Genomic DNA, 19,626 nt, shown 5'->3' with positions numbered 1-19,626 from the left:
CACAAGGCTCAAGTTTAAACCCTTTCTTTTGGTTTGGATAAGACGGATTGTCATATTAAAAAATAATTAAGACCTCCAGCTGAATTTAAAATTATTAAGGCTGTGCCCCTATCACTTTGTATTAAAAGGGGTGGGGCAGGGTTTAAAAATAGCCTAAAACCTTCCTGGGACCTATGTAATGCTTCCATAAAATGAAGAACTCAATCGCTTCAGTAGTTATTGAAATCTTTAGCTTAAGACAAAAAAACTTACTATTTTATATGATAGGATAATGCGACGAGTTTAGGCCTACAGCTGCCGAGCTCTGTTTATTATCACTAAAAATGTTTTTTTTTTGTTATAAATGATGATTCTGGTTGCTTATAGTTTGCATCAAGAGTAACCTTGTACCTGGAAATAAAACTTTCAACAAATAAGGACATTTATTTCCGTAGCGTAGAAATAAAAAAATCACATTCGTTCCAGTATGGCTTCGAAATTGATTAATATCCACTAGATTAGAACCGGCTCTTGGTCATACTGAAAAAGCATGTATAGCATCTTGTTACAGATCATGTTCCATGAATACTAAAATGAAAATCATAGAATTAAATCCAGTTTTGTTGGCCTAGGCCTTCGGCCCCTCACCCCCCCCCCCTGGGCTAACAAAACTGGTTTTAATCTTTCCGCATAAAACTGTCTATAAATAACGGCATGTCGAAAATCTTCAATGAAGTTTATATTTCTATTTGTATGGGTGTTTAAAAAAACGATCATTCTTTTCAAAATATACTGCATTGGCGGACGGTCATATCATAGTTCTATGATAGCTGCACAACTATCCCCAAACAAACAAGGATAATTATGATCATAATAAGAGCAGCAATTAAAAGTAAAATTGAATATAGTTTTACTTAAAAAATTGTTTAGAATTGATTAACTGTAAAAATATATATTTATGAGGGAATTATAACTGAATAAATATAAACAGTATTTTTATTAAATTGTTGTTAAAAATTCCCTGAAGCGTTTATTGAACGGACATACCTTTATCATGTTATAGCTATGCTGCAAAAAAAGCACTCTAAAGTATTATTGCATGATTTCCAGAACATCAATTACAAAACTTGGAATCAAATAATGGAGGAAGAAAAAGAATAATTTTTCTTGTCACAAAAACAACTGACCCAGGGTAGCCACAACATATTTATTAGCTTATAAAATGATGGCGCTTTTACATTGAACCCCCACCCGCTTATTTGTTAAAGAAACTGAAAAAAGAAAAGAGGAGGGTGGAGTTTATCGTTTGTTTGTGTTTTTTATTAGGTCAGGTTAGGTTATATTTGGTACTGGTTAGCCCCTTATGATTCGGAACACGCAGGTATATGCCCTGCAGGGTTTGAGCCCTTCACAGGCACCTTTGTGTAAAAAAAGAACTAAACAAATTATAGACAATTAACCACAGATACGAAAATGAAGGACTGGTAATTCTTTAGTATTTGAAAAAAAACTTTCTTTGACAAATTTAACTTATTAGCATCTAAAACGTTGTCATGAAAAGGAGGCATAAAGGTCAAAGAAGGGATTTTAATAATCTTAAAATAGTCTTTTTCTATAATATCACGATAAGAATATTATCTATTCTATTTTTCCCAGACAAAGTCATTCTTTATAAAGAAAATAGAATTTTGTTTTTCTTCAATAATTAAACAGGGGATTTTCTTATATACTTTTAGATCAAACATTATAGAAACAAGGATGACAACATACATATAAGAAAAGCTTAATAGATAAAGAGCACAGAAACAGAGTTTTTTTTTTTATACTAAAGCTTTTACGAATTAGAATATTCACAAAAAAGTTGTTCATTTGATGTAAAATTGCTTTTGATATATATAGGTCCTGACAAACCCCAAACTGTCCCAGTTTTGAGCAAGACGATTCCAGTTACGTCATATACGTTTCGGGAAAGAAAAAGGGAAGGGGGGTAGAAAATCTCTTCAAAAGAGATGTGAGAAAAGGGAAGAGATTTTCTTCCCCCCTTCCCTTTTTATATGACGTCAAAGGAATCGTCTTGCTCAAAACTGGGACAGTTTAGGGTTCGTCATAGGTCCTAGATAAAGATGCATCGTACCTAATTCGCTCAGGAATCTTACTCTCCAAAATGAGTATTTAGCTTACAAAGAATTTGGTTTTAAATTGATAGAACTATTCTAAAATGCCAAAATGTACGTTAGACACGGACGTATATAATGAAGGACACATCCCATAATGCAGAGGAGTTTTATTTTAAATATTTATTGAGAAAATTAGGATAGATTCGATATAGTGCACCCTTGAGGTCAATTCTTTAAAAAATTAAATTTTGCAACAAAATTAGGGAGTTAGGAAAATTACATTTGAACATTATCTAAATTTAGTTTGATAATTTTCCTATGTTTACTACCATACAATATAAAATAATTTTAATGTACCTATATTATTTTTTCTTCAAAAAATGAATTTATTAATTCTTTGAATTATTTTTTAAGAATTGGCCTGTAGAATATGGAAGAAATATTTTTGCAAGAAATATATTTAGATATTGCACTTATGTAACTACACATAATTTTTCAAAACACAATATTTAAAAGGATTAACAAGGATATTTATGTCCCTAAATGGCGCAGCAATAACATGTTTATAAATTATTTTAATAAAAGAACAAATCATGATTAGTAATTTTTATGCACATATAAGCTATTATATTGAAAACAAACTCTTTTATTTTAAATTTCAGGTCATTAATGATCAATCTAATCCTATGATAGAAAGGAGTAAGGTTTTTTTTATGAAGGTTAAAATTTCAATAACTACTGATCTTAAAAGCTAAAAAAAATAGAATGATTTAAGATTTTTAATTAAAATTCTAAGTATGAAATATAAATCTATAGCAGATATATTATTATATTAAGAAGGAGATTTGTGTAAATCCTCAATAATTTAAGTAACAAGGATGACAACATAAGGTTAGGCTGGGCAAAATTAAGCGATTGTATGCCTTAGATGAAGTATATCTATTCTTTAGATTAATGCTATAAGAATATTAATCACATGTGATTGTTTAGAAATATACATTTTTTAAAATCATATAGAAAGTGCCTACCCCTGTTAAAGACTAATCAATATTATTTCATGGTTTTTAACAAATTATGCTTTAAAACTGGTTTAAAACAACATAACATTAAATGCAGCTGGCTACCAAACGGCTTGCCGCACACCAAGAGAATCGTAATTGAGAGGTCTAAATGAAATCTGATTTCATCAATTACCAAAAATTCACGGGAAGTGCACAGCACACAGAAACGCGTGAAAAATTGAGCATTTTTTAGATGTAACATATTCTAAATGTGGAAAAGCTTTGCTTTTAAGAATTCAGCCCATTCTAGTTAACCAGGGAGGGGGGGGGGGGGGAAGTGGCGGTATTACCTTACACTCATCTTAAATTTATATTAGTTATTAAACGCAGAATTTTAAACTAAAAAAATTAGAAAAGATTAAAGTATCATTCATTGTACTATCCCTGTAACCTAGTTACCTAGCCCCGGTGATATTTCTAAATATTTAATCCTTTTTACGAGGCAAGTATCACGAATCTTACCAACAAAATCCCCCCGTCTACCAGGGATCTCAAGGGATAAGACAATAGACTATTTATTCATAATTATGATAAATAAAATCACCCCTTCAGTAGATTAAAATTATTGGAAAAGTTTTGACACTGCTAGTTTGAACCAACCAATTAATTTTGAATAAAGTATCCAAAGTTTTTATGAATAAACTTTGGGAACAAGTATAATTTGCAGTCTAGTATTCCCTCCCTTCCAGCCGTCTACAATTCCTCTGGGGCAAAAATTAAGAATTATTGTATTTTAGAAATATTCAGCATTGAAATTCTTAAGTTTAATTTTAATGAAATGATATTTACAATTAAAACAAGGATGACAACATCCATAAAAGCGAAGCACTGAAACGGTAGGACAAACGGACATTAACACTTATATAGTGTCAGGACTGAATAATCAGAATATAAATGTATAAGAGTCAAAGCAAAATTGTAAGTAAATTTGTTAATGATAATGTTTATTGACATACTTACATATTTAGGACTTGATTATAGAGTTGCTTCGCTTATAACATTATACTGTGTTGTCCCAGGAATTAATGTACAAAAAATCAGATCAATCAGATGGTTAGATTACATAAAAATTTGTTGTTAAAAAAGTAAAAAAATCAACATGTTTAAAATGGACGTACGGACAATTTGGTAATTATTAGAGCGTTGCTACGCTTTCTAAATCGTACCTAACTAGTAAAGGAATCACCATGCAAAATTTGAAATCGATAGGACAATTCTAACACGCCTAAGTTAACGAAAAAAGCTTTCCGTTACGGACGGACCGACCCTAATTATAAAAAAGCTAAATATATTATTACTTGGATGTTGCAGCAGATTTTCTTTGCTAAATTTCTTTGCTAAATAACGATACTTCTAATCAACCCCCCCCCCCCCCCCCCTACTGGATTAACCAACTGACCAATAAAGCATGTTCATGTTATCAACCTGAGGTGAATTCTTGAAAAAACTTTTCCCTCACTAAAATGAGTGAGGCTCCGAGCTCGCTAAAAATTCAGAGGGAATAATTTTAAACTGATTTTAGCGAGGCAAAAGTTTTTTTAAGAATTCACCTCTGAATTGACTACATGTTTTCCCCTGTCAATATATCCACATATATATTCTATATCCATTAATTTATACTAACGAAAAAGTAAAAACTATGGAATCATAGATATGTGAAAAGTTGACACTTTAATGTTTCCAAAACTTTAATTTTCCAATAGAAATCTGGAAATGTCAAAGTTTGGTTCCCAGCGGCAGATAGATTCAAATTTCAAATTCAATTTAGGTTTTTCTCTCCAATTACGATTATAATCTGGAAGGATGGAATGTTAGATGGATGTGTCACTTTAAATTGCATGTGTTGAAAAATTACTTTATTTGGGTTAACTACGTCGTTCATACATCTTTTTACATATATTTGGAAAAAGTCTGGAATGTTTTTTTTTATCGCACCGAATTATAAACAGCTTTCCGAGGAAATCAAAATAAAAAAAATATAAGATTAATACCAGTTGTGTTAGCCTTGAGGAACCAGAGGCCGGGGGATAATAAAACTGGTATTAATTTCATGATTTTTATTTTCATATTCGTGGAAAATTGTCTGCAATACAATGTTTTACATGATTTTTCGGTATGATTGAGAATCGGTTTTAATCCAGCGGATATTAAGCGGCCTCCAAGCCATACTGGAAAAGAAAATAATACTCTTTTTACCCTACCCAAAGCTAAAGGTATAATTGTACACATTAGAATTAAGGAGAAGATTTATCTATGTCATTGTCTTATCCCCCGTTCATGTATAAAAAGTACATACAAATACTTTTATAATTTTGGTTACTAGAATTTATTTGATCTAATAGAAAGGTCAAAAATGTATTGGTATTTTGTTTTTTCATGTTGGTAAGATATTTTCAGTAGAATTTTTCAATCAAAAAATAATTCTATTGATATATTGATTTTTGGAGAAACATTTTTTTGCTTTTTAGGGCTAAGGGGTATTACTCATATGGGGCAATTCTAACATTTACTTAACCTTAACTAATTAAAATAAGCATGATTAATACGTTTTCCCCAAATAATATCATTTGTGGTCTATTTGTGATTGGGATCTTCTTTTCAGTGAATAATAAAAAATATCTTTAATGGCCATTTCATGATTTTATGCATTTCCCCTAACAAAACAAACGAGAAATTTAAAAGCTAGAGTTGAAGCCGCTAAAGCTGTATGTTTTCCATTTGAGAATGCGATATAAATATATATATTTTCTTTCCCATATCTCTGTTTAACCCACTTGACATTTTTCCAATCCACTTGACTCAAACACTCTTTTTTCAACGTCAATTATAGAAACTGAAAAGGATTATGGTGGAGGCATTCACAAAGCTTTTTTCACACATTTTCATTTATTTATGTCCAAAATTTTAAAAGAACAGCAGTGTTTAAATAATGGATATAGAATATTCGTGGATATTATGACTAGAGAAAAACTGTTGTCAATTTAGGTTGCTAACTGGTCAGTTCCTTCATCCAATAGTAGAGGAGAGGTGGGGTAATGGGGGTGGATCTTTATATTAGCTAGCTACAAGTTTCACTTTATTAGAGTACATGATAATCTAGTGTAAGATCCAAGTAATAATAAATCTATTGTTTAAATATTAAGCTTTATTTACTATATTGAAAAGAGAATATTTAAGGCATCCTAAATAAAAAAAAATCATGAATAGCATCAAGGATGTACATCCATTTATCGGCCATTGTCTTGTCCTTTAAGATCCCTGGGTAGTTTGTAACAAAGTGAAGAGGAATAATCTCTGGTTTATGTAAATGAAACGAATAGTAATTGTTATGTTTTGGCTGACCAGAACTTTGTTTGTGTGTGTGTGTGTATGCTTGTGTGTGTGTGTGTGTGTGTGTGTGTGTTTTAGCTGGAAACAAAGAAGAAAGTATTAGAAAAAAGTCTGTATTAATTTGTTATTGACTTTCTGACAGTAATAATTAGGAGACGAAGAAAGTCCCTCAAAAAATCAGCATGTTACTTCATACTCCTCCTCTCCTCATCCCTCTTTTTTATGACGTCATTGAGGGACTTTCTTCGTCTTTTAAAAATTACTTATTATTAAAAGATTTTTTACTCTTTTTCATTAATTTAATATACAAAAACAAATGTATTTAGACTGGCGGAAAACATGATTGCAAACTTTTGTTTTATTCAAATACATTATATTCTATGTTTGTTAAATATATGCTAGAAAACCTGGGTTTTGTTTGCCAACATTATACACAAAACTTTGCCAAGTACAACTTTAGACATTGTTTTTCAATTAGCAATACTTCTAACATTATCTTTACTTCTTTATTATTAATTCATTTCAGTTGTGAAGCTCCTCATTATCTAGGTGTTGAAAGGAAAGGAGCGGATTTGGGGGGTTTATTTCACTAGTCCCCAAAGATTTATAATAACGTTTTCATTTTCGTTGGCTTAACAACTTTAGGGACTTTTATTGAATTTTGATTGGTTGGTTCACTAAGCTTTGTGTCTAAAAGTTTCAACCCCTATGTGTAATCTACAAAAGGGGAAATTTTGTGTATCATCATTGAAGATGTACACCAATTTATCTCCCATTGTCTTATCCCTTTAAATGCCTGTTACATCTAGAAAATGTAATTAAAATTGAAGATATATTAAGAATGATTATATAGTGATGTAGAAAATAAAATGTCACCAGAAGGATGAAAAACCAAAAGTTTTTACTCACATCTCGATTTAGAAAAACCTTTGATAAAAACAGGGCTCGGCACCGAATAAGCTTTAAATTTAAATCCGATTGTTTGCAACAGAAAAAAATCCAGAAAGATAAATTGTCAGTTTAGAAACAGGTTTAGATATCCAGCTGAATTTTTTAAAGTTAAAACATGACGATTTCATTGAGGCATACACGAGGCTGACGCCCGGCTGCCGAGCCCGTGATAAAAAGCTGATATATAAAAATTTATATTATACAGGTATACAAGGAATGCCATTGGAGATAAATTGACTTTTCTCTTAATACAGAAAGTAGAAAATTAGATCATTGCATTAAAAATACCCTGATATAAATTGAAATGAAACAAGTATGACAATAGCAATAAAAGCAAAGCTTTAATTTCAGAAGGAAGGTCAAACAAACGATTTTTCTTGTAGAAAGTCAGAACTTTATAAGCAGAACATTAATTTGTAAGTCTAAACAAAATTGTAGATAAATTTGTTGCAAATTTACTTAAATACAGGATGCAGTAAACGGACATAGTTTGATCATAGAGATGCTTCGCTTATAATATTGTACCTTGCTGTTCTAGGAATCATTCTAAAAAATCTGAAGTTAGGGACTTGTAGAAATAAAATAATTTTGCCATTGGACTATCCCTAATATTGTACAACTTGATATGCCAGACAATTCCTCTTTTGAAAGATGTACAAAGAGTGGACATTCATATGGAAGTAATTTATATTTATGAATATCCTATCTATTTTCATTAAAACTATCAGCTTCGCCCCAAGCATTTGCTGTAGAGAATTGGCAAATGTTTAACCTTCTTCCAGAAATGATTGCAGAATATACGTGGATATTTGACAAGAGAAAAAATTCCTCTGTTATTAATAGGTCAATTTATTCATCCAGTAGGAGGGGAGGTATGAGGTTGATTATTATTTTAGCCAGCTACAAGTTTCACTTTATTAGAGGACATGATAATCTGGTGTAAGATCCAAGTAATAATAAATCCATTACTCCAGGCCATAATAAAAGTATGCGAAATCCAGTGTGTCCATTTTACCCATTTAACATCCTAAAACCTTCCTCTGTTATATAAGAAGATTCCCTGAAAAAAAACAATTAATTTAGACCAGCTAATTATTATTTAGATAAATTGCTTACAACGTAAAAAAACAGGTATCCAAAGGGATAAGACAATTGCCGATAAATATTACCTAATTCCAAAAACTTATAATTCTGATAATTTAATCAATATTTTTTTCTATTTCAGTACCTGTGTTGGACGTTGATGGTGACTATGAGGGTAGTGTGAGTGAGAAGGGTGGGAGTGTGGACCTGAACCCTCCCCTGAAATCCCTCCATGGGCCTATTTGTGGATATAGGATCACCAACAAGAGACATGGCAGAATACCATTTGAGGTAAGTTTTATATAAAAGTAACCGGATTTCGGTCTGTGTCTGGCGAAGAATCACGCGAACCGCTGAACCGATATGGTTATCATTTTTAGTTAAGTTTCTCATAGGTGTAGGGAAGGTTTATACAAAATTTTGGTTAGGGTACTACAACCTCTTAAGATAAATCGCGCCCCCCCCCCTCCCCACTCAAAAAATGTCCTTTTTTTAAAAATCTAAATTTAAAGTGGAGACCCGACTTCCCTTCCCCTCCCTTTATGTGCTCCTAGAGACTTCTGGGAGTAGGATGTCCTTGTATATGTCTGTATCAAAGATATCTCTATTTGGTCCTGATTAGGCAAACTCTCTCTTGAAAAATAACTTCTAGACAAAATATTAGTATAACTTAATATACTTTCATGCTTATTTTTACTGTATATGCATTATGTTTAATTGTACATACATATAAAAAAAGTTGTTAGTCTGGATGGAAATATCAGGAAGGAAGTGGACATAAGGCTGTTTATTACACTAGTCTCCAAAGTTTTACAATATTGTTTTCTTATTTGTTGGTTTATCAACTTTGTGGACTTTTATTGAATTTGATTCGTTGGTTCATTAAGTTAAGTGTCCATATTTTTCGTAATCTACAGAGGGGCTAATTTTGTGTATCATCATCGGAATGTACTTCAATTTATATGCCATTGTCTTATCCCTTTAGATCCCTGTAAAAAAATGTAAAAGTATGGTGATTACTTGAGTATTATGCCTATATGTAATAACACAAATACCTCAACATTACCATGCAACACTTACATGCCAGGAATAAGACAATGGAGATAAACTTACGTACATTCCCAATGATAAAAAACTACATTTTCCTTTCTATAAGTATTTTTATAAGTACCCAATGTTTTAGAGCAGACGAATGAGATAGCATGCTAATAAAACTATGGGTACCAGTGTAATTTACAGCTTGTGAATTCCAACTATGAAAAACAAAATTATCCCTTCTGTAGATTAAATTAGCCTGCTAATGAAACTTTGGGCACCAGTGTAATTTACAGTCCAATGTCTCCTCTCTCCCTGCTTACACACACACATACACACACACACACACACACACACACTTGTATACACAAACAGGCCTATAGGTATAAAGCAAACATTTGATAAAAGCGCAAAGCTTGTATGTTATAATAGATGTAGAATATACTTGGATACTATGACAGGGGAAACATTGGTCAATTAAGGTTCCTAGCATGGAATTCATTAATTGATCAGTTTGAACTTCGTTCATCAAGTATTGGGGGGGGGGGGGAGATGGGGTAAGGGACTGAAAAGGGGGAGTCGTTATTTTAGCCCGCTGCAAGTTTCATTTTATTAGAGAACATGAAAATCTGGTGTAAGATCCAAGACATAATATATCCATTTATGTTATAAAATAGACTGATTATGTATCAATATGCTGCATACATATATATATGTATCAGCTAGGCACAGCAATGGATTGTTGTGCTTTGCAATAGGAGAGTTGGGTAAAGAAATAAATTAATATGGTGCATAAATACATATAGATAAAGCCAGCTAGGTAAAGGAATAGATCACTCTAATGTGCACGGCAAAGCTAGGTATAGAAATGGATTACTGTACTGTGTACAGGAGAGCTACTTGTATTTAACACAATATATATTCATAATTGAAAACACCTAATCATTTATCAATGGTTATAGAGGCAAATATCTCGATAAACTAAAAGTCTTTTTCTCTTTCAAAGCTATAGTAAAAAATGCTTTAACCATTTGATTGTACAAGGATCCATTTGTTTATCTAACTGTATGTTGTATACAATATCGGGAAAATTTCCTATACATTTCTTCTATTTTTAACATTATCAGAATTAGTTACAAAAATTACAAATTCTATGACAAAAATTTTTCAAAAAGCTTTTATTTTGATAAATATTTTGTTTTAATCTTTTTGTCTTTTTTCCTTTCTTGCTTATGCCTTTGCTACTGTTTATCTATATTAGCAGCTGTGTAAATTATTTTTTTTTCCTACATAAATCACATGACTGTCAGAGCATTATCAATAGACCAACGGACTAAGTAAATTGTATACTTGATGCTTATTGTAGAGAAATGTCACACAAAAATTTAGCCATCTATCATAAATAGCAGCCTAGAAAACCCCTTTTTATCTCTAAACGTAACTGACAGAAGGACATTTTGAATGATAAAGTTGTATATAATGATCTATAATGCTATTTTATTAATCATGACAAAAGTATTGCTTTAAGACAGATAAAACGTTTCTTTTTTTAAAGCAAAATTTCATCAAAATCTTTTTCTCAATATTTGATTTTTAGATTAAGGTTGACGATCTCTAAGTTTTGAATTTAATTTTATTTACTTGTGAAATGTGTAAACAAACAAATAAGAAAATTCTTCTCAATAAAGTTGTATCAATATTTACAAACATACTGTCAGTGCATTACAATGTCCAAACAAAAATTCATTAAAACCTTTTCTCGTATTCATTCGAATCCGGTGGATAGGAACCGGTTCTTATCCATACGAAAAAACTATGTCTAGCATCGTATGATATCCAGCTTTCTACGAATATAGAAATGTACAATAATAAGATTAAAACCAGTTTTTTTAGCCCGTGCCTTGGGCACCTCGAGGCTAAAAAACTGGTTTTAATCTCATAATTGTACATTCTATATCCGCGGAAAGCTGTTTATAATACGATGCGAGAAATAACTATTCCAGGATTAATATACCGATTAATATCCGCTGGATATACTCAAAAATCATGTATAGCATCGTATTACAGAAATATTCCACGAAAATTTAAGTTAAAAACATAAAAAGTCGAACCCCCATTTTTAATTCAAAATAAAAAGTATTTTTTTTGGTGGGGGGAGGGGAGGGGGGCATTTTTCTAGGGGTGTTTTCTCTTGGGAGTGTATAGGGTCCAGTGCCTTTAGTACACAGAGACAGACAGACACACAAACAGACAACCTGTTACTTTTATATTAGGATTAATATAATATTTTTGATGAATAAGAAATGTAAACATATTAGTATTGAAGGAAAATATCCATATTATTACAAAGGATATAGGATATACATGGATATATTGACAGGGGAAAATTTGTCTTCAATTTAGCTTGCAAATATGGACATTATTTATTAGTCAGTTTGTTCATCCAGTAGGAGGGTACCCAGGTTCTACGAAATACCAGAAAAAAAAGGTCGTTTTACCAGAAAAGTGGTAAAGCTGGTCAACCTGGTAAAATATACCAGTTTCGTGGTAAATTTTACCAGCAAAAATTTTAGCCAAAAAATTAGTCAAATTTTACCATTTTTTTTGTAAAATTTGACGAAACAAAAAAACCCGTTTTTTGTGTTTTAAATACAAAACAGCTCTTCATAATCAGTTGTAGTACTTTAAAATAATGACTTCTATACAATGAAGCCTAAATTTAAATTTTTTTTTTTTTTTTAATTTTACCACTTTTGGAAGTTTTACCAAAAATGTGGTCAATTTTACAACTCTATTTTTCCGGACTTAGACAAAAAAACGCAATTTGGTCAATTTTTACCAAAAAGTTGGTAAAATTTGACAAGGTATTTTTTTAGGCTAAGTCCAGATTTTTGGACTTTGCCAAAAAAAATGAACTTGGTAAAATTTGACCAACTTTTTGGTAAAAATTGACAAGGTAAATTTTTAGGCTAAGTCCAAATTTTTGGACTCTGCCAAAAAAAAAAACTTTGTAAAATTTGACCAACTTTTTGGTAAAAATTGACAAGGTAAATTTTTAGGCTAAGTCCAAATTTTTGGACTCTGCCAAAAAAAAAAACTTTGTAAAATTTGACCAACTTTTTGGTAAAAATTGACAAGGTAAATTTTTAGGCTAAGTCCAGATTTTTGGACTTTGCCAAAAAAAAAAACTTGGTAAAATTTGACCAACTTTTTGGTAAAAATTGACAAGGTAAATTTTTAGGCTAAGTCCAAATTTTTGGACTTTGCCAAAAAAAAAAACTTGGTAAAATTTGACCAACTTTTTGGTAAAAATTTTTACTTTTTATTGAATTTTTTCGCATAAAAGAAGCTAACTTTTTTTTAAAACCTTGAAAATTATTTCATCATTTCTTTTAAAACATCCTCCCGCATCGTCAAAAATGTATCAAATTTAATATTTACTTATTTGAGCTAGCTTCATACGAATTAAAATTAAAAGAAAAAAAATCCAGGTCTGTGTGTTTACGCAGATGTGCCGTGTGCATTTGAATTTATCGATTTTTCATCTTTAATATAAATATAAGCTTTCGTATATTCCCCTGAATGTTTCTAAAAGAAAGACAGAGATTTCGAATTATAGAGTAATTTCGCTACAAAACTTATATTTTTAAGTTTTGAAATTTATGGCACCTCTGTGCACGCATGCGCACTATTGATAATTGCTTATGATTATTTGAATATAGAGTGCCAAAAATAATTATTAGTTTTGATTCAATTTAATCAAATATTTTGAATCAAGAAGTAAATTACTACTCAATTTTCTCTAAATATTTAAATTTGTAGAATTTACAATTTGTTTGGAAGATTTTTTTTAAGCAAGATGTTTAAAAATGTGGCAAAATTGTGGAACAACAATGTTTCATGATTTCTATATTTATGTTGTCTTTGCCAACCGGAAATACCACCGGGGTTTTTAAAAGATGAATGCCACATTTTTTCGGCGTTTTTTAGACATTAATTGATTGAACGTTGACGATAGAATTTCAAACAGAGTATATAACATAAAAATACTGAATTTTAAATTATTTTTTTAGCAATTTTTCTAATGTCTAACACAGCTCTAAAAAGATGCATTAATTAATATGCAGCAAAAATGGATTGAAGATAATCTTTTTTTTTCTATGAAGGCCGTACCATCAAAAGCGAAATAATTAAATAAATCATTGTATACTCTTTTAGATTTCGCGAATGTCGCGCTTGTTATTCATAGCGTAAAAAATGTCGAAAAAACGCGGCAATATCTTTTAAGAACCCGGCCGGAAATAGATTCTATATGGTTAACAACTATATATATATTTAAATATTTTTTTTTAATATTGAATGCACTATATTTTTTTATATTCTATCGAATATATATTTTATATGTCATTACAAAACTATATTACATTTAATATTAACATTAAAAAAAAAAACATCAATTTAAACTTTCGTAACCCTGTAATTAGGTATTGGCGTTAGAAGTACAGTTCACCACGGTCCACGCTTGGGCTAGCATCACTCACCAGCATGGCTCTGCCTAGGCTTATAATGAGAAAGGCCAGGGTATTATTATTACAGGTATTGTGTCTTTAAAGGGACTGTGAACGTAAATTTTTCTCATCTTAATATCAAATCTTAACATTATCTTATTCATAATATCTCACAGATAGAGCAAAACGCGCTTTTGTTTGCTTAAAAAACGGCTTTTTCCGACGATTTTTATTTGTTTCCTATATAAAGTGGCACCTCCGCCCCAACCCTTCCTTTGTTACCTACATTTTATTGTGTTTTAGTCAAAATTTATTATAGGTATTAAAACTGTGGCAGTTTACAGTGACAGCGACAGAAACTCTATGCATGTAGCCATGGCGGACGAACCTGTTAGAATTGGTCCAGCTGCCTCACAACAGAGCTATCTCAGGGGAGATACTATTTTAAAGGTATATTATACCAGAGAGAGGAGATACTGTTTATTAAACTAGTGCCAAAAGTTTTATAATTACGTTTACATTTTCGTTGGTTTACAACTTTCGACATCAGGACTTTAGTGAATTTTGATTGGTTAGCTCAATAGGTTGAGTGTTCGAACGTTTCAACCACTAATATTAATCCAAGGGGTAATTTTGTTAATCATCATTGAGGATTTACATCAATTTATCGACCATTGTTTTGTCTTATCCCTTTATATCTCTGACATTATACTGTTAGGTATTAGTTTTAGATGGACATTACAAGAATTGATTGATTAAAATAATCCTTAAATAAAAGTAACAGGATGTTTGTTTGTCTTCGTTTGTAGCGAAATATCTAGCGTACGTACACGTCTCTCCTCTACATTGAAGCTTATTGTATGTCTCGGAAAGGTTTTAATTTATACATGGATTTTTTTATAGGCCTAAGAAAAATTACCCCAAAAATTTTATTTTTTAAAAACTTTGAAAAATTAAAATTCAAGGTAGTGGGTCGGCTCTTTCCCAGCCCCCCCCCCCCTCCCCACACCTTTCACATTGCAAAAAAATGGGTGTTGTTTTTTGCTTAATGGTGTGATTGATAATTTAAATTGAAACTTGGAAGAATCTACCTATTAAGATTTAGAATAACTCTTATATGCATCATCCTATTATATAAAGCAGTAAGACTTTTTTTCTAAATAACTACTGATCCGATTGGGTTCTCTATTTTAGGTAGGCATCACATAGGTCCTGAGTTGGTTTTATTCTATTTTCTGATCATATTTAAGCCTTAAGATGGATTTTTTACTTTTTCTATTGAAACTAAAATAAAAAAATGTTGGGATCTATTTCAACTCACCACTAACTCAAGTGCCCCTAGAGGCCTCTAGGGGCTTAGTTACTATTGACCATACACTGTATTATCTTAGGTTGCGGCGGAAACCGGCTCCGATGCTGTACATCCTGGCTATGGATTTCTCTCCGAGAATGTCGAGTTTGCTAATCTTTGCCAGGTAAATGCAGGGAGGGAGGGGACAATGGGCTGTTAACTACACGTGTCCCCAAACTTTTATAATAATGTATTCTTATTCGTTGGCTTAACAACTTTGGGGATTAAGTGATCTCGGATTGGTTGGTACATTAAGTTGAGTGTCCAAACGTATCAACCACAAAAGGTAATCTATGTAAGGGGTAATTTTGTGTATCATCAATGGGGTTGTACATGTACAGTACATCAATTTGTCGACCATTGTCTTATCCCTTAAGATTCTTGGGTAAATGGATATATTATTACCTGGATGTTACACCAGTTTTTCATGTACTCTAATAAAGCGGTACTCACAGCGGGCTAAAATAAAGATACACCCTTATTCCTCCCTTACAACACCCCCTTACCTCCTTCTGGGTAAACGAACTGACCAATATATGAAGTCCATGTTAGGAACCTAATTTCCATGATATGTCATTAATAATATCCACGTGTATTTTATATCCCTGGAAAGGTAATATTTTCCATTTGACTGCAGGGAGGGAGTGGATATTAGACTGGAAGTTATACTGGTACCCAAAGTTTTATAAGCACGTTAGCTCACAACTTTAAATCTTGATTGGTTCATTCAAACTAGCAGTGTCTGAACTAATCTAAGGTGTTGTTTTGTTCAATATATTTGGGGATTTATATATGTATATTTCGTTCATTATCTTGTCCACGGTCATTAGTGTGAGGAATGGGGTTGACAACACACCCCTTAAAATTAAAATTATGTAGATTCCCCCCCCCCCCCCCCGTTTTTTAAAAACCTCTAAGATTACATCCCTTCCCGTAAAAACCCTGTGCACGCCACTGTACTGCTTACGTTTTTTTCTGGTTAATTTCAAGAATGTAATATTATATTAATAAGAATGATACCTACCTTTTAATTTAAATTTTTTTTTTTATCAGGAGAAAGGAGTTATATTTGTTGGTCCACCGTCCACTGCCATTAGAGATATGGGTATCAAGTCTACATCTAAGGTAAATGATAGAGTAGCTACTCAGGAACTTATTTTGGTTGATTTCAAGTAGAAAGAAATAACACTCTATACTATACCGGAGTAACAGGATGTCTGTTCATTTGTCCTCTACGATCTCAATCTTCTGGTCTTCCATAATTTTCAGGGAATGTTTATGCTGTTTTTTTGGCGGGGGGGGGGGGGGGGTATGACACCGCTTCTTGGAAAAATGACCTCGAAAATTTTCATTGGTAAAAACCCTCCAACCATCCTCTTTTAAGACGAAACACAAGTAGGCTCTAGGAAAAGCAACTGTGTATTTAAAAGAAGTCTGTCGTTACAATTTTTCTAATATTTAACCTGTTTTTTAGATGATCATGGAAGCCGCTAACGTACCTGTAATCCACGGTTACCACTGAGAGGACCAGAGCCTGGACACCTTGAAGGCGGAGGCAGACAAGATCGGGTTCCCTGTTATGATCAAGGTGGGAACAAGGACAAGTATGTCCACATGTACCGCAATAAAATAGTAAATAATATAAATATAAAACAGGATGTTTAATATGGACAATGACATAATATATTTCAACTTCAAGGCTCGATTATAACATTATACCTTAGGTATAATTCTGGGAATCAATGTTAAAAAAAAAAGGAATATGTAAGTTATATAAATTATATATATGTATGTAAAGAAATGTAGTGTTATATTTTTCTACCATTGTGTAATGATATATAGTACAGTCAGACGGAGTGACGGCATACCTTATTGTAGAGTAGCTGCTAAATTTTATATTGTTTTTATTTTTCTACCTGTGGAAAACTGTTATTTGATATTGTCATAGGTTGTCCGCGGAGGGGGTGGCAAGGGTATGAGGATTGCCATGACCGCTGGCGAGTTCGAGGCCCAGCTGGAGTCTGCCAAGCGCGAGCCGATGAAGTCCTTCGGTGACGAAGTGATGCTCCTGGAGAAGTTTGTTGTTGACCCCAGACACGTAGAAGTTCAGGTCAGTTTTGTTCCAGGGGAAATTATCAGGAACGCATGGGCTTTTTATTTCACTAGTCCCCAAAGTGTTATAATAACGTTTCCTTATTCGTTTGCTTAACAACCTTTGAGACTTTTATTTAATTTTAATTGGTTGCTTCATTATGTTGATTGCTAAAACGTTTCTACCACTAATTGTAATCTTCAGAAGGGGCAATTTTGTGTATCATCATTGGGGATGTATATCAATTTATCGGCCATTGTCTTATCCCTTTATATCCCTGGGAAATTATACTTGATTAATGCCTATGGAGAGAGATGGTTGATTTAAAACGTAGTTAGACATTTGTATAAAGTTCCAAACATTCTTACTGCCTTGCTAAAATCTTCTAACAACCTATCTCTATTTAGGATGTACCCAAGCCTGGTTTTCACTGCCTACCCCAGCGGGCTGCCTTGCTAAAATCTGTGCTCAACTTCTTAAAGAAGGCTCCATACGCCACGTGAAGCATATAATCAGTAAAGCCGAGTACTATCCTGTTCTTGTTAGCCACGGATGTTGTTACTGATTATGTTTTCCAGGTAAGCTTTCCCTTTATTTTTTCTCGTTCTGCGTTTTCAAAGATGTTTAGTTAGATAAGTTTGTTGATTTTTTTGCCACGTGTCAAGATGCCTGTAGGAAATGAATGAGGGGGGAGAGGGGGAGTCGAACCTACACACTTTTATTTTTGCTTTCAAAAGAAAAAATTTAGGTGTGAGAGTAAGGGGGGGGGGAAGTTCTGACACATTTGCGTAAACAGCGAGTATAGGCTTTATCTTTGGGACGGACGGACGGACAGACATCGTTCTACTTTGTATTATAGATTAGATATTTAGTAGGGAGGGATGGGACATTGGGCTGTAAATTACACTAGCCCCCAAAGTTTTCAAATAACATTTTCTTATTCTTTGGCCTAACAACCTTGGGTACTTTTATTGATTTTTTATTGGTTGGTTCATTAAGTTGAGTGTCCTAACATTTCAATCACTTATTGTAATCTACAGAAGGGGTAACGATGTGTATCATCATTAGAGATGAAGATCAATTTATCAGCCATTGTCTTATCCCTTTATATCCCTGTAATTATCTAATTAACTAATGAGCAATTTTATTCCAGGTTGAATATCACATGATACGAGGTCGAATGGGGCCGGTGCCCAGCAAATCCAGGAGGTTGCGCAACAGTTTTCGCGGCCAGAGCAGTAGAATCAAGAAAAATATGTTTAAGTGTTGTTTCAATCAATAAAGATAAAAATGAAAACAATTTTTTTTTATTTTTGCGATTTATACCTACAAGCGATGTTTTTCTATAATTAAGGTCGTTTTTTACCACTTTCTCGTGATTTTTACCACCCGTTTTTACCACAATTATTGGTAAATTTTTACCATATTTACCCTATTTCTGGTAAAATTTTACCAGTTTAGGGCAAAAATATTACCAGGTGTTGAACAGTTTTACCACTTTTTCGGTAAAATCTACCAGAAATTTGCGGTAAATTTTACCAAAAAAGTGGTAAAAATTGGTCAAAATCTGGTATAAATTTGCGTCCTAAAATGGTAATATTTTACCGGAAATCTGGTAAAATTTTACCGATAATTGTGGTAAAAATCGCTGGTAAAAAGCGTCACAGAGTACCACCAAAAGTGTTTTTACCACGATTACGGTAAAATTTTACCACCTTTTAAATCGTATAGGCTGGTAAAATTTTACCATAAAAGTGGTAAAAACTAGGTTTTTTTATGGTATTAATTCCGTCCTGGGTAGGGATTAGGGGTTATCGTTATTTTAGGCAGCTGCGAGTATTACTTTATGAGAGTACATAAAAATCTGGTGTAACATCCAAGTAATAATATATCAATTGGCATAACATAACATAACATAACATAACATGTGTAATCTAATTAGTTTATTCAACAATCATTCTTCTTTATGCTTTATGTCTGCATAAACCTTGTTATATCAGCTGCGCAGCTTCTCTATAACTACTGGATATGCCCACAGCCGTCACAGGAAATAAATTTTTTTTGCTTTTCATTCATTTTTTACCCAGGTATTCAAAGGTACAAACTTTTAGGAAGAAAA

General features: G+C 32.4%; 4 protein-coding genes across 6 annotated transcripts in view; 2 read left to right on the top strand and 2 right to left on the bottom strand.

The window, feature by feature from the left end:
• LOC145316261 (tryptophan--tRNA ligase, cytoplasmic-like) overlaps window positions 1-19,626 on the bottom strand; it is a 309,384-nt gene that overhangs the window by 108,821 nt on the left and 180,937 nt on the right. The gene's annotated exons all lie outside the window — the stretch shown is intronic.
• Window positions 1-19,626, bottom strand: part of Ufm1 (Ubiquitin-fold modifier 1) — a 268,608-nt gene that overhangs the window by 103,491 nt on the left and 145,491 nt on the right. The gene's annotated exons all lie outside the window — the stretch shown is intronic.
• Window positions 1-19,626, top strand: part of Cals (calsyntenin 1) — an 82,521-nt gene that overhangs the window by 21,014 nt on the left and 41,881 nt on the right. Inside the window, exon 2 of the mRNA XM_080156681.1 lies at window positions 8,664-8,812. Coding sequence (XP_080012807.1) covers window positions 8,664-8,812 — 149 coding nt within the window. The remainder of the gene's footprint in view (window positions 1-8,663; window positions 8,813-19,626) is intronic.
• On the top strand, window positions 14,017-18,804 carry LOC145316253 (methylcrotonoyl-CoA carboxylase subunit alpha, mitochondrial-like). Of its 2 annotated transcripts, XM_080156674.1 has the most exons (6): window positions 14,017-14,152; window positions 14,384-14,514; window positions 15,456-15,539; window positions 16,469-16,540; window positions 16,890-17,003; window positions 17,364-17,502. In XM_080156674.1, the coding sequence occupies exons 2-5, from the start codon at window positions 14,428-14,430 to the stop codon at window positions 16,935-16,937; spliced, it is 291 nt and encodes a 96-aa protein (XP_080012800.1). In that variant the 5' UTR covers window positions 14,017-14,152; window positions 14,384-14,427; the 3' UTR covers window positions 16,938-17,003; window positions 17,364-17,502. The 2 variants fall into 2 exon arrangements, with proteins under 2 accessions (XP_080012800.1, XP_080012801.1); XM_080156675.1 differs by lacking the exons at window positions 14,017-14,152; window positions 14,384-14,514; window positions 15,456-15,539 and adding exons at window positions 17,915-18,085; window positions 18,661-18,804 and having other exon boundaries at window positions 16,506-16,540; window positions 17,364-17,525.

This window comes from Acartia tonsa, chromosome 4 (assembly GCF_053477335.1).
Source record: "Acartia tonsa isolate MP-2025a chromosome 4, ASM5347733v1, whole genome shotgun sequence".
Taxonomy (NCBI): domain Eukaryota; kingdom Metazoa; phylum Arthropoda; class Copepoda; order Calanoida; family Acartiidae; genus Acartia; species Acartia tonsa.
This window is presented reverse-complemented; position numbering and strand designations above follow the sequence as displayed.